The sequence below is a fragment of the Rhinolophus sinicus genome, linkage group LG04 (assembly GCF_036562045.2).
Source record: "Rhinolophus sinicus isolate RSC01 linkage group LG04, ASM3656204v1, whole genome shotgun sequence".
NCBI classification, from domain to species: Eukaryota; Metazoa; Chordata; class Mammalia; order Chiroptera; family Rhinolophidae; genus Rhinolophus; species Rhinolophus sinicus.
Genome location: NC_133754.1, coordinates 60,814,238 through 60,842,102, shown reverse-complemented (window position 1 = coordinate 60,842,102; position 27,865 = coordinate 60,814,238). Strand labels below are relative to the sequence as shown.

The 27,865-nt window shown below is 36.9% G+C and overlaps 1 protein-coding gene across 1 annotated transcript; it reads left to right on the top strand.

Annotated features, from left to right (window-relative positions):
• Window positions 1–5: 5 nt before the first annotated feature.
• Window positions 6–27,846, top strand: BAG4 (BAG cochaperone 4). Its single transcript, XM_019748111.2, has 5 exons — window positions 6–330; window positions 16,458–16,565; window positions 22,794–23,048; window positions 23,485–23,739; window positions 24,486–27,846. Exons 1-5 carry the CDS (start codon window positions 61–63, stop codon window positions 24,969–24,971), a joined length of 1,374 nt encoding a protein of 457 aa, XP_019603670.1. The 5' UTR covers window positions 6–60; the 3' UTR covers window positions 24,972–27,846.
• The last annotated feature ends 19 nt before the right edge of the window (window positions 27,847–27,865 follow it).

The window sequence follows — 27,865 nt, the reverse complement described above, 5'->3', positions numbered from 1 at the left end:
AGGGGCCTGCGCAATGAGCCGGCCGTGGGGGGCGGGAAGCGCTTCGGGGCAGCGGTGCCCATGTCGGCCTTAAGGCGCTCGGGCTACGGCCCCAGTGACGGTCCGTCTTATGGCCGCTACTATGGGCCTGGGGGTGGAGATATGCCCGTGCATCCACCTCCACCCTTATATCCTCCTCGCTCTGAACCTCCTCAGCCTCCCATTTCCTGGCGGGTGCGCGGGGGCGGCCCTGCTGAGACCACTTGGCCAGGAGAAGGCGGAGGAGGCGATGGCTACTATCCCTCAGGAGGTCCCTGGACGGAGCCGGGTCGACCTGGAGGAAACCACCAGGTAAGCTTTGCGCCATCTGTCCTAGGAGGTTCTGGTAGGGGGTTCTTTGGGTGTGAGGGCCATTGGGATTAGTATACCCCCTGAGTTCGTATTGGATCGGGTTTCATATTTGTTTTCCTTATTGGGGGGTTTGTAGAAATAAGACTGGGATCGTGGGTGGGGAGATATGCTTGTGTTCTCTTTGCCCTTCCTTTTCTGCTTCGACCATAATAAATGTCTATTACCATTAAAAAAGGAAAAAATATCCTGCTCTGACTTGCTACGCTAGGTAGAGGATGCGGAATCTCGCCTGGGAACGATGTTGGGCTGAAGTGACCCGGCTCTGCTTTTTGAGCTCTAGCAATTTATCCTGCGTGGCTCCTCAGGCCTGCGCTCCCCCCAAGAAGGGAGGTGGCTGCAGCCCCCGCCGTCATTCAGCAACCTCTTCCGCGGGGAAAGAATTTAGGAAGGAGGTGGGGGGGAATGTGGGCATTTAGCCCTTTGTCCCTAATGCTTTGCCTGGGATTGACTCAACGAATAATCAGTGTTGGGAAGTATTTTTACATGGATTGTTTTATTTAATCTTCACGGCGACTGCAACATAAATGTCATTACAGCGACCCTATTAAAGAACTGTTGGCTCTGAGAGGTAAACTCAACATGCTCAATATAGTTGGACCTATAACGTTTCTTACATTCTTGTCAGAAACGTACAGTACTTCTGTTTTGTTAATGTAGTATTTTTCGTAGAGAATTATTACACAGTGTGTGTGTGGTGGTGGGGGGGTCACATCTCTCTTTCAGAAATTATAACACCCTCATTGTTTGAAAATGTAGTAGTGAAATTCCCATACATTGCTGGTGGGAATGTAAAATGGTTCAGTGCTTTGTAAAATAGTTTGGCAGTTCCTCAAAATATTAAGCACAGAGTTAGAATATTACTCAGCAAGTCTGCTCATGGATATACGGGGGCCGGGGGGGGGGGTGTGTGCCCAAAAAAGATGTATACACATTTAAGATATGTTTAAGATAGTAGTTCGTGGTAATCAGAAGTGTCTGGACGCTGATGGTAACCACTTTGAACACCTCTTGTAATTGCAGAAATCAAACGTGACTTGTTTCATCTTTTGTTATCGGTATATGTTGAGTATTATAATTAATACAGTTTTTTCCTTTTAAAATGTGTATACATTTTTTTGGCACCCTCTGTATATGCAAGAGAATTGGAAACATATGTGTACTAAAAACTTGTATACGCATATTCACAGCAACGTTATTCATAATAGCCAAAAAGTGGAAATAACCCAAATGTCCATCAACTGATGAATAGGTAAAATATGGAATATTCGTTCAATGAAATTATGTAGCCATAGAAAGGAATGAAGTACTGTACATACATTCTACAACATGGACGAACCTTGAAAACATCATGCTACGTGAACAAAGCCAGTCAGGCCACATATTGTATGATTTCATTCATATAAAATGCCCAGAATAAACAAATCTGTGGAGTCAAACATTAGTGCTTGCCAGGGGCTTGGAGACTGGGGACATTGGGAGTGATAGATAAAAAGTAAGGGGTTTCTTTTTGGGATGATGAAAATATTCTGAAATTAGATAATGATGATGATGATACAACTTTGAAGATGCTTTACCATTGATTTGTACACTTAAAAGGGTAGGTTTTTATGGTATGTTAGTTTCATCTTTAAAAAGTTGTATGAGAAAAAAAGCATGTAGTAGTGAGAGGTTAATTATGAAGAGCGGTCCATATTTTCTGTCTAAATCTAGAATAATTAGCCTGTGGGATTTGAATCCCATGGTAGAGTAGAGTGATGAACTGTTCAGCCTATAAGTAGGCAAATTAGACCGAAGACCAAGGGAGAGGAGAGGACCACTGATGACTTCTACTTGGGCTTGCAGTATTATCAAAACAAAAGTGTGTTTTCGGGGTGAGGTTAGAGAAGTTAAGATGTTAGTATTGTGTAGATGTAAGGTATGGTTGGAGCATAGCGTGTACATAGGCTGGGTGACGGTGCAGCAGTAGTTGGAAATAAAGCTGGGATGTGTACTGGATGTTTGTAAACTATTTCAAGAGTTTATCTTCCAGATTGATGTTTCTGAAACTTGAAAAGTATAGGATTATAATTTATGCAGCAATAGAAAATTAATACAAAAGATTTGCATGTTGCACATGTTTCTTTTCCAAATATGTTTTTTAACTTTAGTGTGGTTTTGATATATAAGTTTTACATTTTTTATATAATCAAATATGTCAAACAAACAAACAAAAGGCATAGGAGCCTTTTAAAACTGTACTACTCAAGAAGTGTAGTCCTTTGACCAGAAGCTTCAGTGTTGCTTGGAGGTTGTTAGAAATGCAGAATCTCCTGCTCCAGACTTACTGCTGCATTTTAATAAAAGCCCCAGGTGATTTGTATGCATGTTCATGTTTGAGAAGCACGGCTCTATAGAATTGAATATATTGAGATGATGTTGCAGTGAACCACTACAAAGACTTGACTCTATACATTTAAATATGGCAGGAGAAAAAACCAGAAATCGACCTTTCCCTGTTTTCTTTCTTTTCTTACTTGGTTAGCTGTACTTGGCAGCATTGTAGTTTGATCCCTGAACTAGCAGCATCTGCATTACTTAGGAGCTTGTTGGAAATGCTGTATCTCAGGCCCTGCCCCAGACTTACCAAATCAGAATGTGCATTTCACCAAGATCTGTAGATGACTTACATGTTCTCCCAGAATGAGAGGAGAAAGAGAGCGAGAGAGATATCTGAGATGGAAGCGGAGGCGCCCATTGGATTGTAACCTAACCTCGGAAGTGGTACACCATCATATTGGTCATAGAGACCAACACTGGTACAATGGGAGCGGCGAGTACAAAGTTCACAAGGGTTATGAGTACCAGGAGGCAGGGGTCATTGGGAGCCATCTTGGAGGAGGTTTGCAATGGCAAGGAATGGGGAGACAGAGCTCAGCTAGTTCCCAGAGTAGTTCAGAAGAGAGATAAAAAGGGCATGTGTTTGAACATTGTATGAATGTAGACAGATTTCTTTCAACATTTTATTGTAAACATTTTCAAACATACAGAAAAGTTGAAAGAATTGTACAGTGAATAGCCGTATATCCACCATCTAGATTCTTTAATTAGCATTTATTAAATTTGCTTTATCACATCTCTTATTTTTTGGATGCATTTCAAAACAACTTTCATAGATTTGAAAGACATTTTCAAAATTATATATCAATTGGAAGTGAAGGAGAAACTGAAGGTGATTCTGAGGATTTAGTATTTCACAGGATTAAAAAGGAAGAGGAACAAGTTTTCATGGTTTAGTTTTGTACCGAAAGAACTAGTGATTGGTTAATAGAGGAACTTAAAAAATATAAAATACCAAGACTTGGCAAGGGTTTAAGTACTGCCTTTATTTCATTTCTGCTGGAAGCCAGTTAGTCTCGGTAGTTAGTCATGTGCCAAGCTCTGCATGCAATATATGTGAATGATTAAAGAGAAATTTGTGATTTTTTTGTTTTTTTTTAATGTCTAATTTTTGAGTCGTCGTGGCATTCAGTTGTTGTCTATGGGAACAAAATAGATGTGGAGGGCTCTGGAGGAAGGTGGGGGCTGGAGATGATGAGTTGAGAGTCATCAAATAAAAGCATAACTGAATTACCCAACTGGGTAATGTTGCCAGGGGAGATCTTTGAGAGTCTAGAATAGGTGACAGCGAAAGAGGATCCAAAAGAAGACTGAGAGGTAATACTCAGAATGATAGTAGGAAAATCAGGAAAGTTATGCGATGCAAACCAAGCAAGAACACAATTATTTTGCAGGTAAGTGGTATGAGAATTGAAAAGAAGCTGTTGATTTGGCAGTTAAAAAGATATTGTTGATTTTCATGGTGGGAGTTTTAAATAGTATTAAAGTAATGAATGGGAGGTTTGGATGAGAAGACAGTGTAGACTGTACTTCCAAAAGTTTGTTAGTAAATGAGAAAGTAGTCACTTGCCTGGGAACCAGAATTTTTAGGATTAGGTGGCTTCAGTATGTTTGTTGAAGCAGAGGAGAGTAATTTAGTAGATTGAGAAAAAGAAAATGCGAACAAAAGGATGGAGTGTGGCATGGGAAGACTGGGATTAAGAAGTGAGGAAGAGTTGAGAAACCTCTTCCCAAGCTAACGGGGGATACAATAAGTCTGGAGCTGGAGGAGAGGGACATCGAGGAGTTTATAGCTCATGGTGTCTTTTCTTGGTGAAGTAGGAGGCTAGATCATCTGACAGTAAAGGAAGTGGGATGGGATAACCTGGGAACTTGATATGGTAAATGTTTGAATCAGGTGCTGGGGGAAGGGGGAAATTGTAGAGAAGCACGGAAGACATTTAAATGAGATTGAAAATAAAAACTTTGTGATGATGGTCAATACAGGAGCATAAAGTGCTTTTTAGTGATTTTTGGAATATGCGGCTATAAAAATCATTTATAATGTACTTTTCTAATAATTTTTGTCTAATTCTTGTGAAAATATAAACAAATTTGTAAATGGAACTTAGGTAGTAGCAGGAGTACTCAGATTCCTCTACTGTCAGATTTGTTTGGGCTGGGGTTGTGTTTTGGAAGCATATTGATAAGTCACTTTGTAAATTTAACCGTATGTCCACTTTTTACAAAACTAGTTAGTTCTACTTCTAAGATAAATATGAAAGGAGTTGACTCCAGCCTTCATCTGAGATTTAGGTATTTCTTCTCAAAAGAGAAGAAAGGAAATAAATGTATTGTCTTCTTGTATAATTTTAATCAAATTTCTTTTGCCACAAAACTTTAAGTCACATTATTATCACTTGTGAAAACCTTTTATCATCTCTAATTTACATCATCTTTTATCACCTTTGTCTCCTTTCAGAAAACAAAAAGTTTGGAAAGAGTTAGGCACATGATGAAATTGGCAACTTTTTTTATGAACAGAGGTCAGCCTCAGCCAGCTTCCTGTGAAACCAAATGCTATTTCATAGAATTAGTGTCATGTTCGGAGGGCCAGGGGCTACGGACTTTCACTGATACTGGGGATAGTTTTAGATTTGTTCCATTTTGTCTGAAGAAGCAAAGACAGTCTTTTTTAGTAAGACTTAAATAGTTAATAATTTTTACCATTGAGGACATTCTTTTTTTCATTAAAAAAAGTAAGGAATATTTATAGGCTGTAAGTTTTACCTTTTTAAAGGTACAATTATGTGAGTTTTGACAAATGCATGCAGTCATGTAACCATTACCACCATCAAGGTATAGATATTGATCTACCTTTTTCTTTTTTTTAAATACTCCTACATAAGATGGAAGATTTAATTTTCATTCATCTCTAAACCTGTTAAAATTACAGAAAAGGAACTGTGTTTCTCATTTTTTTAAAAGTATCATTATAAGCTTATTTGTATAACATGTATAACACATTCAGTATTTTGAATATGTTTTGATCACTTGCAATCATTCTTTTTATTGCTTAAATTATCCCATAGTATGCCAGTGGGAGCTCCTCATTGGCTTCTAAGTCCTTTTGACATGACCCATTGATGTGTGACAGCTTCCTTGATTTCTGGTACAAGATGTGCCAGGCTCATTTTGTGTATATTCTGTCCCAGACACATAATCAGCCATTCCTTTAAGGAGTCCTGATTTATGTGTGTGTGTGTGTGTGTGTGTGTGTGTGTGTGTATAATTTTAGCTAGGAATTATATTTAGAAGCTGAATATGTCAGGATCCAAACAGGAAAACACAAGCTACACTAGTTTGTTTGGTTGGTTGGTTGGTTGTTTTTAAAGAGAGAATTTCGTTTAGGAAATTAGTTAAATGTGTATTGGAGATCTGAAAAGGCAAAAAGAGAAAATGGAAGTAACACAGAGGATAGCACCTGCAGGAAATAGCTACAACTCCTAGGACTGGGGAATAAAGAGAAGAGGTTGGGTTATAACAACCTGGAAACTTGGAAGAATGGCCTGGGAGAGCTGGAACCCAGGAGGCGGCACTGTTTAGCTGAGGTTGGTACCTCTAAACGGGTTCTAGGGAAACCAGAGGAATCTGGAGACTGCTTCTAACTGACTGCCATCTCCAGGTTAAAGGGCATGGCTGGTCTGATGCTGACAGAAACTGCAAGCAAGCAAGTAAACAGGAAGGAGCAAATCCATTCTCCCCTCTAACCTAGTGCCTCCCTATTGGCAGAACCAAATAGTAAGCAAGTGGCAAAGGAGAAATATTTGCAGTCTCTGAATCCTGCATCACAGAAACTAATCATAGAATTCTGTATTTGAGCTGAGGGATAATAGCTTAATAACTAGTGTGGAAGTCACGTTTGGGTCCTAGGTGTACTGATTGCTATTGTGTTGTCATTGCTTCTAGACCTTTTCATTGAACAGAGTTATAAAATAAATACTTTTAAACGGAAAATAAATGAGTTCGTATTTACATTAATTTAAATTTAACATTATAGGTTATTTTACTTCTTTGTATTTATTACGTTTTCAATTATATAGAAAATTTTGGTTCCTAACAATGTTAAGATAATTACAAATACTTGCAATAATAACCCTACAATAATATGTAAAATAAGATAAAAATAATGCCAGGTTCCAGTTCGGGCATGACAGTGTGAGGAGCTCTGTGGAACCAGTCTCCAGTGAAACAGGTGAAAACTATTTTTAAAAAACAACCAATTAAGTCTGTGGAAATGGTCCTAGAAGAGAGAGCAAGTGAAGAAACATTTATTTTAGAAAATTTACTCAAACTCAGTCACAACAGTGAGAATCTGTACTATTTGAACCAAGACCTGCTCCATGCCTCCCCCTCCCAGTTCAGTGGGACAAACTTCATTCCAGATGGGTGCAGCGAGGAAACGGCTTCTGCTCCCACATCCCAGTCAGCGGGTTATCGTCCTGGAAGGGGCGGACACCAACATTTCTCATCTTGCTTCCAGCTACTGTTGCTGAGGTTGAGATCGGGGAAGTGTGGCCAGGTTGTGGTGGTTCCCTTCCTCTGCCCCAGCTGTGCTTGTGGGATGGAGGCTTTACCTTAGGCAGGGCGCTGCTGGAATACGGGGGTCTCCTGACCCTCACCCGGGATTGTAAGGCGAGCTGAGGAGGCCGAGGCTACTGCCTTTCTTTCCAGGTGCTCAGCTCTTAAAGTAGGGGTGTTTCTCAGAGAATCACACCATTGTCCCCAGCCCAGCTGCAGAGTGTGGCTCAGATACTTTATCTGGAGGCAGAAGCAGGCTGTGACCCAGGTGGCTCCTGATCTTTTCCCGGAGGAACTAGCTTTATTCGCAGCAGGTGTGGGGGAGCTGAAGCCTGAGGGTGCTCTCAAAAACTGGTGGAGGTTTCTGTGCCAGGCAATTGGGAGGAAATTGGTAGATTCTTTGGAGAAACATACTAAACTGTAGGCCAGCTAGTTTGCCGCAGAGAACCAGGGAAAAAGATAGCTGGGAGGAGCCCTTTAGGGTCAGAACAAATCTCAAGCACTGACTTTGGGAAGTGTCTCTTCCAGGAAGCCCAAATTTGGTGGGATCAGTTTGTAGAGCAAGTTATGTCCCAGGCTCTTGTGGAAAACAGTAGGGAAGTCAGCTGGAAATTTGGACCTTTAACAGCTAGGTGTGGTCAAAGGAAAGACACACACACATACAAATTCATTACAGAAATTAAAATGCTACATTAGAAAATATTCACTTAATGCAAAAGAAAGCAGTAAAATAAGAATAGAGGAACAAAAAACAGACATGAAATACAGAAAACAAAAAAAGTAAAATGGCAGATATAAATCCAACTTTATCAATAATAACATTAAATGTGACTGGATTGAACAGCCCAGTCAAAGACAGAGATTATCATAATAAAAAAAAGAGAAGATCCAACTATATGCTATTGTAAGATAATAGAATACACACACACACACACACACACACACACACACTGGTCTTGACTCCAGGTTCCTGGCATAGAGCTGCTGAAACCTTTGTACTCCTAAGTGATAAGAGCACTAGGATTATTTTGTTCTAATATTTGGTCAGTGACCCCTGTTCCTGTCTAAGGACTCCTAAATCCCTTGGAATTTCCTGAGTGATAGGAGTGTCTTTGTTCTAATAACATGACTCTGGATGTTCTTCTGGATGGCGGCTGATCACTACAAAGACCAAGGCATGATTAGAAGCTTGGAATTTTCATCCCCACTCATTCTCTAGACGGGACAGGCTGGAGGTAAAGTTAATAATCGATTATGCCTATGTGAGAAAGCCCACATCAAAATCCCACTAGTATGGGGTTCAGAGAACTTCCAGGTTGGCAACACATCCACATGCTGGGAGGATGACAGACCTCAGCTCCACAGAAACAGAAGTTCTTCTGCTTGGGATGCTCCCAGACTTTGCTGTATGCATCTCTTCATCTGGCTGTTCATCTATATTGTTTGTCATATCCTTTAATAAACTGGCAAATGTAAGTATTTCCTGAGTTTTGTGAGCTGTACTAGCCAATCATCAAATTCAAGGGGGAGGAGTTCATGGGAAGCTCCAATTTGTAGCCAAGTCGCACAGAAGTTGTGGATAACCTGGGGACATACTACTTGTGATTGGCATCTGAAGTGGGGGGCTGTCTCATGGGACTGAGCCACTAACTTGTAGAATCTGATGCTATCTGCAGGTAAATATTGTCAGAATTGAGTTAAATTGTAGGATACCCAGCTGATGTTGCAGAACTGCTTGGTATAGGAAAAAAAACTGCGCACATCTGGCATCAGAAGTGTTAGTGTGGTAGTATGTGTGAGGATAAAGGAGAAACATAGGAGTGGCAGGTTTTTCCTTCTCAGCTGTCTACAGAAGACACACTTCAGATTTAAAGATACAAAAATGGCTTGAAAGTAAAAGGATGGAAAAAGAAATACGCAAACAGTAACTAGAAGACCTGATAAAAAGGTCAGTTCATCAGGAGATATAACAATTATAAATATGTATGCAACTAATAACAAAATACCAAAATATATGAAGGAAAAACTTACAGAAATAAAGTGAGAAATAAACAGTTCAATAATAATAGAGAATTCAGTGCCTCACTTTCATTAATGGATAAACAACTAGACATAAGATCAACAAAGAAATAGAAGATTTGAACAACTGTAAACCAACTAGACCTAATAGACATCTTTAGAACACTCTACCCAACAACATAATATACATTCTTTTCAAGTGCACATGAAGCATTCTTTGGCATAAACCATATGCTAGCCATAAAACAAATCTTAATAAATATGAAAGGGTAGAAATAATACAAAGTATGTTCTCCAGCCATAATGTAATGTAATTAGAAATTAATAGCAGGAAAAACTGGGAATCTCGCAAATGTGTGGCAATTAAACACTCCTAAATAACTAACTGGTTGAAGAAGAATGCAAAAGGAAAATAAAAAATACTTTGAGAAGAATGAAAGTGAAGACACAACATACCAAAACTTAAGAGATGCAGTTAAGAGGGAAATTTATAGCTGTAAATGCCTGCAGTAAGAAAGAATGATCTCAGGCCGCCCCGGTGGCTCATGGGCCATGGGCTCTCAACCACAAGGTTGCTGGTTCGACTTCTGCAAGGGATGGTGGGCTGCGCCCCCTGCAACTAAGATTGAAAGGACAACAACTTGACTTGGAAAAAAGTCCTGGAAGTGTACACAATAAAGTCCTGTTCCCCTAAAAAAGAAAGAAAGAATGATCTCAAATTAATAACCTTCCATCTCAAGACACTGGAAAAAGAATAAATTAAACCTAAAGCAAGCAGAAGGTAGGTCATAATAAAAATAAGAGTGAAAATTAATAGAGGATAGAAAAACAATAGAGGAAATCAATGCAACTAAAGGCTGGTTCTTTGAAAAGATCAACAAAATAGATTGACTCAGAAAAAAAGAGAGAAGACTTAAATAACTAGAGTCAGAAATGAAAGAGGGGACATTGCCACTTATCTCAGAAATAGAAAGGATTATAATGGAATACTATGAAAAATTGTATGTCAATAAATTAGGTAACTTAGAGGAAATGGAGAAATTCTTAGTAAGATACAAACTACCAAAACTAACTCGAGAAGAAATAGAAGATCAAATATATGGTGATGGAAGGAGAACTGACTCTGGGTGGTGAACACACAATGGGATTTATAGATGATGTAATACAGAATTGTACACCTGAAATCTATGTAATTTTACTGACAATTGTCACCCCAACACATTTAAAAAAAGGGGGGGGAATAAAAAGAAGAAATAGAAAATCTTAATAGACCTATAACAAGTAAGGAGATTGAATTGGTAATAAAAAAAAAAAAGTACCCACAAAGAAAGCCCAAGCCCAGGTACACTAGTGAATTCTACCAAACATTTAAAGAACTGATACCAATTCTTTATAAACTTTCCTAAAAAATAGGAGAGAATGCCTCTAAACTCCTTCTATGAAGCCATTATTACCCTGCTACCAAAACCAGACAAAGATATCACAAAAAAGTACAAGCCAATATCTCTTACGAATATGAATGCAAAAATCCTCAAAAAACCCCCAGCAAACTGAATATAGTAACATATAAAAAGAATTATATGCCATGACCAAGTGGGATTTATCCTAGGAATGCAAGGTTTATTTAACATCTGAAAATCAGTGTAACTCACCATGTCAATTGAATGAAAAACAAACCCTTATGATTATCTCAATACATATAGATAAAGCACATTTGACAAAACCCAGCGCTCACTCTTGATAAAAATGCTTCAGAAATACACGGAAATTTTTTCACCTGATAAAGGGTTTCTGTAAAACACCCACAGCCTGCCTTATACTTTATAATGAAATACTGGATGCTTTCCTACAAGATCAGGAACAAGACAAGTACATCTGCTCTTGCCACTTCCTTTCAACATGTGCCGGAGGTTCTAGCCAGGGCAACTGGGCAAGGAAAAGAAATAAAGAGGCATATATAACCTATATGTCTGTGTGAAATAGAACTGAGAGTCCAGAAATAAATCCAGGTGACTATCTACAGTCAGTTGATTTTTGACAAGGATGTCAAGACCACTCAGGGGAGGGAAAGCATAGTCTATGGCACAACACATAGTGCCATGACAAGTGGATAGCCACATACAAAGAATAAAGTTGGACACTCTCACACCATATGTAAAAGTGAACTAAAAATGGATCATAGACCTACATGTAAGACCTAAAACTATAAAACCCTTAGAAGAAACAGAGTGGTAAATTTTCATTACTTTGGATTTGACAATAGTTTCTTAAATAAGAACCAAAAGCACAACCAACAAAAGAAAAAAAAATAGATAAATTGGAATTCTTCTAAATTAAGAATTTTTGTAGTTCAAACGACACTGAAGAAAGTGAAAAGGAAAAACATGTTTGCAAATCATATATTTGAAAAAGCACTGGTGTCTAGAATATATCAAGAAGTCTTAAAGCTGAACAATAAAAAATAGAACTAACCCAATTTAAAAATGGGTAAAATATCAGACCAGACAATTCTCTAAAGAAAGTATACAAATGGCCAAGGAGCACGTGAAATGGTCATGAGGGAGCTGCAAATCAAACCACAAGGAGATGCCAGTTCATACCCAACAGGATTGTTACAAAAACAAACAAAACCACAGAAAAAACGAGTATTGGTGAGGATGTGGACAAATTAGAACCCTGAGATGTTGCTGATGGGAATGTAAAATGGTGCAGCTGCTTTGGAAAAGTTTTCCAATTCCTCAAATTGTTAAACAGAGTCACCATATGACCCAGCAATTCCGCTTCTAGGTATATACCCCAAGAGAACTGAAAACATATGTCCACATAAAAAATTATTAATGAATGTTGGTAGCAGTATTATTCAAAATAGCCAAAAAGTGGCAACAATCCAAATGCCCATCAACTGATGAATGGATAAGCAAAACGTGGTATTTATATACAATGGAATATTATTTGGCCACAAAAAGGAATGAAGTACTGATACATACTACAACATAGTTGAACCTCAAGAACATTATGCTAAGTGAAAGAAACTAGTCACAAGATATCACATGCTTTCTGATTCCATTTATGTGAAATATCCAGAATAGGCCAATCTAGAGAGAGAAACTAGGTAAGCAGTGGTGTAGCTCCGGGGGAATGGGGAGATAAGAGGATATAGCGAAAGTAAAGGGTACAGTATTTCCTTTTGAGGTTTTAAAAATGTTCTAAAATTGTGGTAATGATTACACATATCTGTGATGATACTAAAAATCATGAATTATACAATTTAAATAGGCCAGTTGTATGGTAGTGAACTCTATCTCACTAAAGCTGTTAATAAAAATAATAATGCCAATCCAATACAATGACTAACAGTTAACTAATGGATGCAGTTTGGGTTTCTTTGCAGTTCAGCTTGTCCTTAGAAAACAAATATCTTTCACTGAAGATGTACAGACAAAATAATGTTATTTACAAGTCATATTATTTAAGTAGTTTTGAAATAGTTTTTTTTCCATGTGTGGTTATGTCACCAACCTGATATTATTGTATTTGTTGACTTTTCCTATAGTAAAAAAACAACTCTAAGAGTTGTGGCTTACAACAATAAACATTTATTTCTAGCTCATGTTCTGAATCCATTACAGTGGCTCTACTCCAGGTTTCGGGTTGCGGTCAGGTTTGCCCATGTATATTCTCGTCCTGACTCAAGCTAAAATCACAGCTCCTATATGGGATTTGCTGGTCTCCTGGTGGAGGGCAGGAGTGCAAAAAGGTTGCTAGGATTTGTATTGACTCCTAAATCCTTTGGAGTTAGCACACTGACACTTTTACTCATATTTGTTTTGCATAAAAGGTTAAATTGCATTTTTTAAATATGTGAGTTTATACTTGTACCTCCTGTTCAAATCCACCATATGTGGTTCTTCCTCATCTTTTTCCATTCAGTATAATATCTTCTCTTCCCCATGTGAAAATACTGGTTCCCAATAAATTGCTCTATTTATTCCCTCTATTCTACAATATACACAAAATGGTTTAAAAAACTAAAACACTAATATTACTAATAACATTCCCTGTAAAGTTTAATATTTCTTCGTATTTCTTTTGCCTTTAGAATATATACCACTAAGGATATCCATTTAGAAAACTGCTCAAGAGTTACTTGGATTAATTATTTTTGTGTGTGTGTGGTTATCAATTTCTTAGTATTTTTTAAAAGATAAAGTACAGTTTGAATTCATGGTGATATTTCCAATTCAAAGTAAGGATTTAAAATAGAAAATTTTTTTATTCTTACATCTCTTACCTCCTACTGTGAAAATACTGATTTCCAACCACACCAGCATAATCGTTCATTTGCAACTACAATACCCACACAATGATATCAAAATAACAATACCAATGATGTTGGTAATTATTTTAAAAATACACTTTTTTTATTGTTGTTTTTGGTACTCTATAAGTATGTATATCTCAGTCAAATCACTGTGCTTCATCTTTTCATTTGAAATAGTTTCTCTTTGTGAGATTGTTCTTTCAATTCATTACTTAGTGTGTTTTTTTCTTTTCGCGATTTAAAAATATTTAATTATCTTTTTTTTTTTTTTAGTGTATGTGCTGCCGAAGCGAGCACCTTTTATTTTTTTTTTAAATTGTGTTTTTCCAGGACCCATCAGCTCCAAGTCAAGTAGTTGTTTCAATCTAGTTGTGGAAGGTGCAGCTCACAGTGGCCCATGTGGGGATCGAACCGGCAACCTTGTTAAGAGCACCGTGCTCTAACCAACTGAGCTAACTGGCCTCCCTCCATTATCTTTTGTAATCATGTAAAATATTTACAGTTGTTCTAAAGTCAAATGCACAAAACAGTATATTTAAGTGGTCTACTTTCAATCTTTGCTCCACAGTTTTATTTTTTAACTTTTTGTTATAGAAACTTTCAAATAGATTTAAAAAACTAGTATAATAAAACTCCCAGATGTTCATCACCGATCTTCAGCAATTATTAGGTTAGTGTTAATCTTGTTTATACACCAATCACTTGCCACATGGTTAGTTTTATGGTAGTTTAAAAACATGTTACAATATTTGTTTAGGTTAGTCTTGAGGGCTGGTTTGTATTCTAATAGATCTGCGGAGAAATAGATGATTCGTGAAAGAGTAGAGGTAACTGCAGGAGTAAAGTCTTAGGAGGTAAGAGGTTATGTGGTCCAGAGCTCTGTGGAAGGACTGGCCTTTAGTAAGGCCAAAGACACTTCACTGATGCTTTCTGGGAAGACAGTGACAGATGTGGTACATTGACAGATTTAGTCAGTAGGAAGATGAAGGAGTTTCTGTCTGCTGCTACTGCTGCTACTTTTTTTTAAAGTGGAATATGAGATAAAGTCAGTTGAAAAATCAGGGGTGGGATGAGAGGATATTGGAGACTTGAGGGGACAGGAAGGGTAGTACAGTATAGTATAGTTGCCAGGCAGTGCAGAGTGTCTATTTCAGATTTGTGGTCATGAATTTATAGTGAAACCAGAGAGCTTGTTGTGTTTTTCTCCATCAAATATTTATTAGGTTGGTGCAAAAGTAATTGAGGTTTAAAAGGTTAAAAATAATTGTAAAAACCACAATTATTTTTGCACCAACCTAATAGATGAAGTACAGATATGGAGTCTGAATTTTTAGGTTTAAACTGGGTTAGTTTTTTGTAGGATGAGTATATTTGAGGGAAAGAGTGGCAAGGGATTTAGATGTTGAGAAGCTGAATAAGCAAGGGAAGACATGGGTGGGATGAGGGATGAGAAGGTGGAAAGGTAGTAAAAATGTGGGGTACCTCAGAGAATCAGTAGGAAAGAACCGAAACCAGGATAGTTCTGGGAATTAAGGGATTAGTTCAACACGCTGGGGGGAAGTCAGCTTCAACTCTTGTCTTTTCATCTCTGCTCAAGATTCAAATTCTTGGTAGAGAGAAATCAATTAATTAGTCAAATGCTACCCCTTAACCAGGAGAAAGGAGGGAGGGAATTAATCAAATTGCCTGATTGAGAAATTTGGTAGATAAGATCTGAAGTTTGCATGTGACCTTTTTTTATAAATCTTACTATTCTTTACTTTCTATGTTATGTAAAAGAGTTGTTACTTTTCCAACTTGTATAATATCATATGGAATAATTACATGCTTTGCAAACAGTATTATGAAACTGATAAGTAGTGCAGTCAAGCTGAGATGGTGATAATTAATCTCTCAGTGATTACAACTGCCAGTGAATTTCTTTGTGAAACCATATTCGAAGTTTTGGGAAAAAATTCAAAGATCCTGTTTTAAGCTTAAAACTGTACTTAAGCTACAAAGTTCAAAGCAGAATAACTCAGCTTATATGATAACAAATATATATATTAAACCAGACTCTGAAAAGTTGATCTAGTCTGTTACCAGAATTTATTGGCTTATTGCAAATAATTGCATTAACTTTTGAGTTGGAGTGAAAAGCTGTAGAGATTAATGTCATTTCCTTGGTGAAAATTACCAAGCTATACTATATCAATTCCTGATAGGAAGTTAGTTGTAGGCTGCCAGCAGAAATTTTAGCTATAGCAGAGAGAAGAGGAATATGAAAAAGTAGTGTGGGGCCAGGCAAAGAAGTTCAGTATTGAAGATGTATGTATTTGAAATAAAAGTTTAGTGAAGTAAATTTGAAGTAAAGTAGTAACATTTTCAAGTTCCAAAGTTGTTGAAACAAGTAAGTACTACTTTTGTTAACAATAGCGAAGAACTATAATTGTGCTGTACTAATTAAATTAGTAGTGATGGGATTAGTGATTGGAGAGGGAGAAAGGAATCTAGTGTCTCTGGTTTCGCTAATCATCTTGATGTAGTAGAGTTTCTTTATATATTATTTGACCTGGTAACATTGGCACAACAGCATGAGAACAGGCTTTTACTAGACAGTCAATAATTACTTTGTTTCAGGGCATGTGATTTCCCATATAGCTGCATCAATTTAATAATGAGTGCTTTTATAGTGGGGTTCTATTGCTTTTTTTCTTTTTTGAAACTTACACCTGCTTCTACTAACTTTTCAGAATGATGTAAGAATATTAGTAAAAGTGAATTTATTTTTATTTTCCTTTTTCTTTTTCAGGAGCAGCCACCATATCCTAGCTACAATTCTAACTACTGGAATTCTCCTGCCCGGCCTAGGGCTCCTTACCCGAGTACATATTCTATAAGACCGGAAATGCAAGGACAGGTATCGTCTAAAATTGACAGACTTTCTGAATTTTTTTCTTTTTTTTTAAAGATTTTATTGGGAAAGGGAGCAGGACTTTATTGGGGAACAGTGTGTACTTCCAGGACTTTTTCCAAGTCAAGTTGTTGTCCTTTCAATCTTATTATAGAGGGCGCAGCTCAGCTCCAGGTCCAGTTGCCGTTGTTAGTTGCAGCGGGTGCTGCCCACCATCCCTTGCAGGAGTCGAACCAGCAACCTTGTGGTTGAGAGCCCACTGGCCCATGTGTGAATCGAACTGGCAGCCTTCGGCATTAGGAGCACAGAGCTCCAACCGCCTGAGCCACCGGGCCAGCCCCTGAATTTTTTTCTTAATGAATTGATTTATTTTCAGAACCTACGGAGATTTCATAGTAATGATGTGCGGGTTTTTGTTATTTAATGAACTCTATCTTTAAATCATCTTAGTGTTTTTAGCTCAGAGATAGGAAGTATCTAGGCAAGTATTATACCTATAGCAAAGGTAGTTTGAGGCATAACAGCTTATTTCTCAGGATCTGGAAACAACAAATATAAAATGTACTTGTTTTTTAAAATTTGATTTTTTAAAAATATAATTGACATTATATTGGTTTCAGGTGTACAATATAATAATTCGATATTTGTATGTATTGCGAATGATCACCATAAGCAGTAGTTGACATCCATCATAACACGTAGTTACAAACTTTTTTCTTGTGATGAAACCTTTTAAAATTTACTTTCTTAGCAACTTTTAAGTATACAATAAAGTGTTGTTTTCCATAGTCACCAGGCTGTACATTATATCCCCCGGACTTATTTAGTTTATAACTGGAAGTTTGTACCTTTCGACCACCATCTATTCCTGCTGTGCCCCACTTCTCCCTCAACCCCCTTCCTGCCCCGCACCAATCTGTTCTCTGTATCTGTAAGTTGGGTTGTTTTTTTGTTGTTGTTTTTGTTTAGATTCCACATATAAATGAGATCATATAGTACCCTGTTTCCCCGAAAATAAGACCTAGCCGGACCATCAGCTCTAATGCATCCTTTGGAGAAAAATTAATATAAGACCCCCGGTCTTATGTTATATAAGACCCCCGGTCTTACATTGTAGTAAAAGAAGACCGAGTCTTATATTAACTTTTGCTCTCAAAGATGCATTAGAGCTGATGGTCCGGCTAGGTCTTATTTTTGCAGAAAAACGGTATTATATTTGTCTTTTTCTGTCTGACTTACTTCACTTAGCATAATGCCCTCAAGGTCCATCCATGTTGTTTCAAATGGCAAGATTTTCTTCTATTTTTATGGCTGAATAATATTCCATTGTATATATAGATACCACATTTTCTTTGTAGATCCATTGATGGACACTTAGGTTGTTTCTCTGTCTTGGCTATTGTAATAATGTTTCAGTGAACATGGAGGTGCAGATATCTTTTTGAGTTAATGTTTTCATTTCCTTTGGATATATTCCCAGAAGTAGCATTGCTGGATCATAAGGTAGTTCTATTTTTAATTTTTTGAGAAACCTCAGTACTGTTTTCCATAGTGGCTGCAGCAATGTACATTCCCACCAGCAGTGTACAGGGGTTCCCTTTTCTCCACATCCTTGCCAACAGTTGTTATTTCTGGTCTTTTTTGATAACAGCCATTCTAATTGGTGTGGGGTGATATTTCATTGTGGTTTTGATTTACATTTCCCTGATGATTAGTGATGTTAAGCATCGTTTCATGTACCTGCTGGCCATCTATATATCTTCTTTGGAAAAATGTTTATTCAGATCTTCTGCCCGTTTTTTGATCTGATTGTTTTTGTTTGTTTGTTTTGCTGTTGAGTTGTATGAATTTTTTATATATTTGGGATATTAACCCCTTATCAGAAATTCGATTTGCGAAAATTGTCTCCCATGCACTAGGTTGCCTTTTCATTTTGTTGATGGTTTCTGTTGCTGTGTAGAAGCTTTTTAGTTTGATGTTACCCCAGTTGTTTATTTTTGCTTTTGGTGTAAGAAAATTTGACTCATTTTGACAAATATTTAATTTTAAATATTTCAAGCATAATGAAAAAGTACAGAAAATATATACATCTTTCTATCTAGCACCTAGTTTTATTAGTTTTTAAGTTTGCCACATTTGTTTCAGATTTTTAAAACGAAGTAAACCAAATACAATTGAAGCCCCATGTAATACTTCTTTCCATTTTCTTGTTATATTTATTATCTTATATATGTTTTTATGCTTTCACTACTTGTATATGCATTTATATAGTATTATTGAACATGTTTTTAAACTTGATATGAATGGTTTCATATTAGCATTTTCCTGCAGCTTGCCTTTTTTATTCAGCATTGTTTTTTATTTTTTTGTTGTATAACATATAAGAATTTCCCTAGGGTATGGAATTGTTGGGCTTGGTTATGTACATCTTTATTAAATGTATTATATTATATAAGACCCAGTCTTATAGTGAAATAATATTGGGTCTTATTTAATTTTTGCTCCAAAAGACGCATTAGAGCTGACGGTCCGGCCAGGTCTTATTTTCAGGGAAACATGGTAATTGTGTCATCCTCATTCCTGTGGCTGAAATTGAGAAGCAGACGTTGCTTAGTCATTACTTCGCGCTGCATGCTTGTGATTTGGCCACGTATCATAAACTTCACCCTGTAATGTGTACAATTCAGTTGTTTTTAGTACATTCACAAGGTTGTACAACTATAATCATTTATTTTAAAGGGGGACTGGGTTGTAAAATACAGCTTATTAAGTACTGTTGTCAGGAGTTCCTGTGAGACAAAAATTGGAATAGTTCTGTAAGTGGAGATAATGCATGAGGAAGCAACTGGTGGATGGATAATAATAGATTTGGCAATTCCAAAAATGAGTATTAGTAGAAATTCAAGTTGATGTTGACAATTGTGAAATCTTGGAGTATTTTGTGGTAAAGCCTTCAGTGTTTTTCAGTGTAAACACAACAAGAGGAGTTGTAGTGTTGCTAGAGGGAAAAAAAATTTTTTTTTGCAGGCTTATGTCTGTTTGCTATTTGGTATTCTTAGTAAATGGCAAGGGAATTCATTAAACAGTGTATCGGTTTCTGGGTGAAGGACCTGACCACTTTTCTTTTCTTTGGATTCTACATTGACAGAACAGTCCATCAACTGTGAAACCACCTTTTGTAAGAAGTATTTCATACTAGATAATCTTGAGCTTGTAATGAGACGCCATATGGTGTGACGTTATTTTAACTTTGAATGCTACATATCTACATTTATATTGATCTTGCAAATCAAGAACAAGAGCAACAGTTGGAATTTCTCTGAGTTTTCAGAGCTCCAGTCTCTTGATTTCTTCTGGAACCCAGAATGAGACTTTTACAGAAAGTCAGTGACTGTCAAGAATTTTATTTAATTATTCTTCAGTTTCAGATTTCATCTCTTGTCATATCAGCTGACAAATTTCAAATCACAGAAGTTTCCCTTCATTAAGTAGTCTACTTGAATACTGATGAAGTAATTATGGTTCTAGCAGCCCACTGGATTCTAGGCACATTTGGGATTTCATGATATTTTTAATAGCATAAAATTTTTTTTTACCATAGAAATGAAAAATTTATTATTACAAATTTGGGAAATAAAGAAAAGGGGAAAAACACTCTTAATTCTGCCATCCTAATGGGGGGGGGCAGAGTTTGCCACCCCATAATATGCCTTTTGAGACATGGATTATTTTAAGTTGGTTAGGGTTAGGAAACAAAAGACTCAGAAAAAACCCTCCCCCTTTACCTGGCTGAAGGAATTCCAGTAGAAAAACCTGTTTAAAGGATGGGAGCTATTCACTTTAGCTACTCACTTTAGCATATTTACATTAACATACATGAATTAAGTGTGGCAGACAGGATGGATCCAAGTCTGTCAGATTCCCCTCTGTGTCCTATTGTTTCTGGGTAGCCCAGCAATCATTTATTTACCGTATTTGCTTTTTCTCATCTACCTGTGAATTGCCTGCTCTCCCTTTGAAATACTAGACCCCTGCCCCCCTCTCCTCAGTCCAGAATGGCATCGAAATCTCAATTGTTCAATGTGACCTTGGATCTCATGTTCTTACAGAACTCCTGAATGTACATACGTAATAAATTCGATCATTTTCTCCTGTTAATCTGTCTCATGTTAATTTATTAGTCTGGCCAGAAGAACTTAAAAAGGGTGGAGGAAAGTTATTTTCATCTCCCACACTAATATATCCATATTTTAGTAGATTTGTCATCAGCCTTTTTCCTAGCATGTTTACACAGCTTTAAACTTATTGTACATACACTTTTTTATATGACTTCATGTATCTTCTGTACTTTCCATGTTAATCTCCCATGTACTCATCTCTCAGCTTCAGTGAGCATCAGTACATGACCATTTTGTTTCATCTTTATACTTGGAGTATTTTGAAGCAAATTGCAGACATCACATTATTTCATTTATAAATAAATGTGTACTTTATGATATAAGGAAGTTTTGAAAACATTGTCATAATGCCATTATTAAAACTAAAAGTAATTCTTAACATCATCAAATGTCTGGTCAGTCTAACAGTGAATTTTTAAGGCAGAATAAAATTTCCTCAATGAATAGTCCATAATCTACTTAATCATTCCATTATTATAGGACATTTAGGTTGTTGACAATTTTATATGATTATAAATAATGCTATGATGAACAAATTAATGCCTATCACTTTTTCTCTAGTTGAATCATTTTCTTAGTAAGGATTTCTAGAAGTTGAATAACAGTAAAGAAAGTCACATGATGTTTGATCAATTCTCCAACTGTATGTCGTATTAAGGGATTTCTTTGTTTAGTCACAGCAACCCATCAGTGGAAGACCCTGACGGCCTCCTAGTGGCTTTAACAAAGGGGTGGTTCATTGTCCTGCTCTGGGGATGCCTTGCTGGATCTTCAGTTGCACCTCTCCCAGGCTATGTGGTGATAATAGACTGTCTTTTATCCTCTGGCATAAAACTATGACTAAGAATTTAAATTATTTTCCATGGTTTTATGACCTCCCACTTCGATCTATCCCACTTTTTGATATGTTAGATAGGAATCAAATTTGAATTTCATTTTCTTCATCCATTAACAGCTGTACAAGATGTCAGGATTTTTAAAAAAAATTTTAAATAAATTTTATTGGGGAACATTGGGGAACAGTGTGTCTCTCCAGGGCCCATCAGCTCCAACTCGTTGCCCTTCAATCTAGTTGTAGAGGGCGCAGCTCAGCTCCAAGTCCAGTCGCCGTTTTCAATCTTAGTTGCAGGGGGCACAGCCCACTATCCCATGCAGGAATTGAACCCGCAACCTTGTTGTTGAGAGCTCGTGCTCTAACCAACTGAGCCATCCGTCTGCCCCAGGATTTTTTTTTATTGAGGTATAACTAAAACATTAGTTAGAGGTGTACAACATAATAATGATTTGATATTTGTATACATTGCAAAATGATCACAAGAAGTCTAGATAACATCCCAGGATTCTTATTCTTCTATCTAAAGTGGGAAACGTTATGTAGTCTTAGAGAGAAAGATGACTACCGGAAAACTTGATTCTATGTGTTAACCATTTTAAAAGGTAAAGTGGAAATTAATAGAAAACATTAAGGTAATCATTTAAATTTAGAGTTTAGATTGAATTTTGTTTGGATTACTAAACTGAGGATTGTTGGTGTCAGTAATAGTCTGGATAGGTGATTTAAAACTACAGTAAGCAATGTATGAGGAATTTGTGTTGCCTGCTGTTATTTATTTGGGAAGCAGAGAGGGATAATACAAAGAACATAAGCTTTGGTGTTCTGGGTTCATTTCTTGACCTTGACATAACTATACAAACAATATTATAAATAATTACCATTTATTGACTGTACTACGTGCTGGACACTACATGCTGAGCATTTTATGTATGTCGTCTCATTTAATTTTCACAATAACCCTGCAAGATAAACTTATGATCTCCATTTTCCTCATGGAGAAACTAAAGCTCAGAGAGGTTATGACACAGACTCTACAGTGATAATCCGAGTTTAATATATAGTATGTGATTATAATAGAGAAAGAAGGCTTCAAAAATTGCTAAGTAGTTCATATTGTCATTAATTACTGATTTTTCCCAAAGTTTTCAAAGTTGGGCATTAAGTCAGGACATTTCAACTCTTCTACTCATCTTGTTTTCTCTCAACTTTGCTTTTCTACAGAGTTTGAATTCTTATACAAATGGAGCATATGGCTCGCCATACCCCCCTGGCCCTGGGGCAAATACTGCCTCATATTCTGGGGCTTATTACACACCTGGATATACTCAGACCAGTTACCCCACAGAGGTTCCAAGCACTTACCGTTCACCTGGCAACAGCCCAACACCAGTCTCTCGTTGGATGTATCCCCAGCCCGACTGCCAGACTGAAACACCTTCTCTTAGGGGGCAGGTGCCAGGGTATCCTGCTTCACAGGTGAGCATTTTTTGGTTGGATTTATATTTTTCAATATTCTATTAATGATGCCATGTTTATTTCTCTGTTCACTTTAAGAGGATTTCTAATACGTCTTTATTTGTGCTTCCTTATAGCATACGGGTCCACTTATTTATAGTATCTGTGGAGCAGACTTATGCTGTGCTTCAGCCATTGAATTTTAGGTCCTATTCTTTCTGAGTTTAATTGTCACCAAATCTGCCCCCTGATAATCTTTGGGACCAAGCTTTTTTATGGTTGGAGAAATTACTGTAACTGATCAGAGATGCTACAGTTTCTCTCAATAGTAGCTAAAGTATACTATGTTAGCAGAGAGGAAGCATCTCAGAATCTGTTTTTACTAGAATATTTTCATTACTTCTTCAAGGGTTTGTTTTTCAGCAATGACCACCGTATTTCCTTCCTCTCAATCTAGAACCCCGGAACGACCCTGCCCCATTATCCTTATGGGAATGGCAATCGTAGTGTTCCACAGCCAGGACCATCTGTACGACCACAAGAGGACTCCTGGGCTTCTCCTGGTGCTTATGGAATGGGAGCCCGTTACCCCTGGCCTTCAGCTGTGCCCTCAGCACCACCTGGGAATCTCTACATGAGTGAAAGTACTTCACCATGGCCTGGCAGTGGCTCTCCTCAGCCACCTCCTTCACCACCACCCCAGCAGTCCAAGGTAGGAGACCTTCTAAACATTGTTCTTTTGATGTTTGGGTAATGAATAAAGCACCACATGACACTTTTCTGCATTACTCTGTATTAAATGGGGACTAATTGCAAGAAGTTGGTGAGTGCAACCTGTAGCTTTACCTAGCCCAGTTTTTGTGGGGTTTTTTTTAAGACTATTTTTTAGAGCAGTTTTAGGTTCACATCCTCTTTTTAAAAGAAATAAATGCTCATTTCCTGTTTGTCGTAATACTATCTGAATGTTAAAATCAAAGATGGTTGTATTTTATTATCTCAGTCTATAGACAGAAGGAAGACAAAACCACGGTGAAATTGTATGGTTTAATTAAACCAAAGACTCGCACATCATTTGCTTGTGGCTGGGGTACTTTTCCAGATCTGTCTGAAGGTTTTAACTCTCCGGAGAAAACTATCTAATTCCTATTTATTAAGTCACTCGGTGGATTGTGAGGTGGTAAGGATAGATTATGAGGTGTTTATGATGATGACCTGCCTCAGGGTAGATTCCAGCCATTACCCTCAGGAATTCTCTGCTTTTATTTGACAAGGCATTCCCTTTTATCTTTTTAGGGTTGTGTTTTTCTCAAAGCATTAAAGTAAGAGGTCCAGTTTTATTGGTGGGAAATCTTTTCATGTACCTTCCTTGTCAGGTGAAAGAAGTGGGCTAACAAATTTGATATTGATGGATTCCCATTAAAACAGCTTTTTTTTCTCTCCTTGCTCTCCTACTCCAAGGATTCCTCATATCCCTATAGCCAATCAGATCAAGGCATGAACCGGCACAACTTTCCTTGCAGCGTCCATCAGTATGAGTCCTCGGGAACAACGAACAATGACAATTCAGATATGCTGGAGTCCCAAGTCCAATACAGTGCTGAGCCGCAGCTGTATGGTAATGCCACCAATGAAAATCCCTGCAATCAAGATCAAAGTAATAATCTTCCTGAAGAGTGTTTATCTTCAGATGAAGGAACTCCCCCAAGTATTAAAAAAATCATTCACGTGCTGGAGAAGGTCCAATATCTAGAGCAAGAAGTAGAAGAGTTTGTAGGAAAAAAGACAGACAAAGCATACTGGCTTCTGGAAGAGATGCTAACCAAGGAACTTTTGGAACTGGATTCCGTTGAAACTGGAGGCCAGGACTCTGTCCGGCAGGCCAGAAAAGAGGCTGTGTGTAAAATCCAAGCCATACTGGAAAAATTGGAAAAAAAAGGATTGTGAATGGATTTAGAACAAAGGGGAAGCCTGCTAATAACTTGACCAAAGCATTCTTGATTTTGGTTAATTACCCTCTTTTTGAAATGCCTGTTGATGACAAGAAGCAATACATTCCAACTTTCCTGTGATTCAAAACTTGAAAAACTGGTAAAGGTCTTGGAAAAACATTTTTGTTATGAGTTGTTTTCAGTTTTCAGACCAATGAATGTAATAGGAAACTGTGGAATTATCAATATTGCCAAGTAGACTCATTCTTTAACAAGCTGCTTCTTATCAGCAGGAGGGAAATACACTTTATGTAACAGGCTTATTAAAAACCTACCAGATGAGACTGGATATAATCTGAAACAAACAGGCTCTGTTTTCTAAAACATCTGGTTACTTGTCACATTTTTGTACATTGTGACTGCTTTCAACATACCCTTCATGTATAATTACAGCTTGGACTTTAGCCTTGTTGGACCTGTTTTGTTTTGTTATTTGCAGTTCACAAATGTAGTATTATTCTCTACTTCTTGGTACATTTTGTAGTAATATGTTTAATATAATTATTCAAGAGACTATATTGACAGCCAGATAGTATGGCATTTCTGAATGATTTTATATCTTTTCACCACTTGAATATATTGCAATGTGTAGTGAATTCCTGAGGTAAATTGTCTCTTTTTTTGTATAGGTCATTAGTTTAGAGTTTTACCACTTCTGTTTTTCATGTTAATAGTGGAAAGCCAATTTGGAAATGATATGGGCATAGGAATGAAAATCTTTGTGGCCATTTTTCTTTTTTGCCATTTTATTGTATTTAGATAAAGATCCACTTTAAAATTTCTTTTCTTTGGGGTGGCCAGATAGCTCAGTTGGTTAGAGCATGGTGCTGGTAGCACCAAGGTTGCCAGTTCGATCCCTGTATGGGCCACTGTGAGCTGTGCCCTCCTTAAAAAAAAACAACACCTTTTTTTTTCCCTTTAACTATATTTTCACTATATGCATCCATATGGAGCATTGTGATAGATAACAAATGAAAAATTAAATGCCACAGTGGACAGAAATAATAACTGTAAAAGTAATAAACACTACTATTTGGAAATGCTGTTCTCCATCTAAAATATTAGTTTCACCAACAAGATCCCTATGAGCAGACTTCAGCTCAGTTTGTAGTCAAAACAATGAGGGTAAAAGAGAATTCATGCTCAGGGAATGAATCAGCCATAGTTAGAGTGTGAAATTATTTTCTTGTTTTAAAGGTAGATTTGATGTTTATTTCCCTAGAATAAATTGCATAGAAAGTATTGCCTGTTTTATAAAAAGATGTTTATTACCATTAAGAACAGTCATTGGGCCAAATTTAAGGATCTTAGCTGGGCTATTGTATAGAAGAGACTTAGGTAAATAACTTACTTTTTACACCTGAAGTGAGTTCTAGTATACAGTATCTGTTATTTGAAAAACATCTGTTTCTTAATAAGATATCCAAGTGATATCTTTTTTTTTTTTTGACTGCCAGGCCTATTAGTGATAATAAATCTATCAGTCCTCTCCTCTCTTTATTAAAAAAACACACAATACAAACATATTTTATGATGAGAAGAAATGGAATAAAAATAATTGGCTGCATCTTATGGTTAGGATGAGTGAGTTTATGAGATAATATAGTGATAATTTTATTCTAGGATTTTAAATTTTGGCCTAATATAGGAATGTTAAAAAAGGCTTTACTATGAAAAATAGAAAATTGTACTTAATACTAAGATTTAAAGAGGAAGGGAGACCCTTAAAGCAAAGTTAACATAAACCAGTGAGAAAATGACTAATTCAGGAGGGAACGCTACTACTGAGTGCCCAGGATACCAGTTCTCATTGTCTTAACACACACACACACACACACACACACACACACACACACACACCATAAACATACATGTATATGTGTGTGTATATGCTTTTTAAGAGTTATTTTTAATTTTGAGATAATTTTAGACCACCTGAAGAGTTGTGAAAAAGTAGTTTCTGTATATTTTTCATGCAACTTCCCCTTCCGTCAACATCTTACATAACCATAGAACATTTGTCAAATTAAGAAATTAGCCTCGATACAATACTATTAACTAAAGTAGAGATTTTTAAAAAGTAGAGATTTTCTTAGCCTTTTAACTAATGTCCTTTTACTTACTGTTCCAGGATCCAATCCAGGATCCCACCTTGCATTTAGTTGTCATGTGTCTGTAGTGTCCTCCAAACTGTGACAGTATATTATGACACCTGATGTTGTAATGTATTTCTGGTGTTGTTAACCTTACTCACTACCTAAGGTGGTGTCTGCTAGGATTCTCTACTGAAAATTACTATATTTCCTTTGTGATGACTAAATATTTGCTGGAGATAATTTGAGACTATGCAAATGTCCTGTTTCTGCTTAAACTGTTGCCCACTTATTTTCATATCCATTGGTAGATCTTGCTTGTGTCAGTTACTACTGTGGAGTTCTAATGGTGATTTTCTATTTCTCTCATTCCTTCTACATTTATTAATTGGAATTTTTCTGTAAGGAAGGGTTATTGCTTCTGAATTTATATTTTTAATTATAATAAGGTATAGAACTTAATGCTGTAAACTGTATTAAAATGATTCCAAATACCAGTGTCAAAGAAAGGAAAACTAAATTGGTAACCTGTTTCAGAAAATACAAGTATAATGAACTTATGAACTTATGAAGTATATATGATTTGTGGATTTGGTTCAGTTTTTGAGTTAGTATTGACTCCAGACTGAATCCAAAATATTCTTGAAATTTCACATCTGGACTTTTAAAAGTGTCTAAATTTATATTACTTTGTGGATAATTTTTGTCAAAATCTTGAATAAAGTTACCCAGACCTGGCATGTTAAATACAACTATG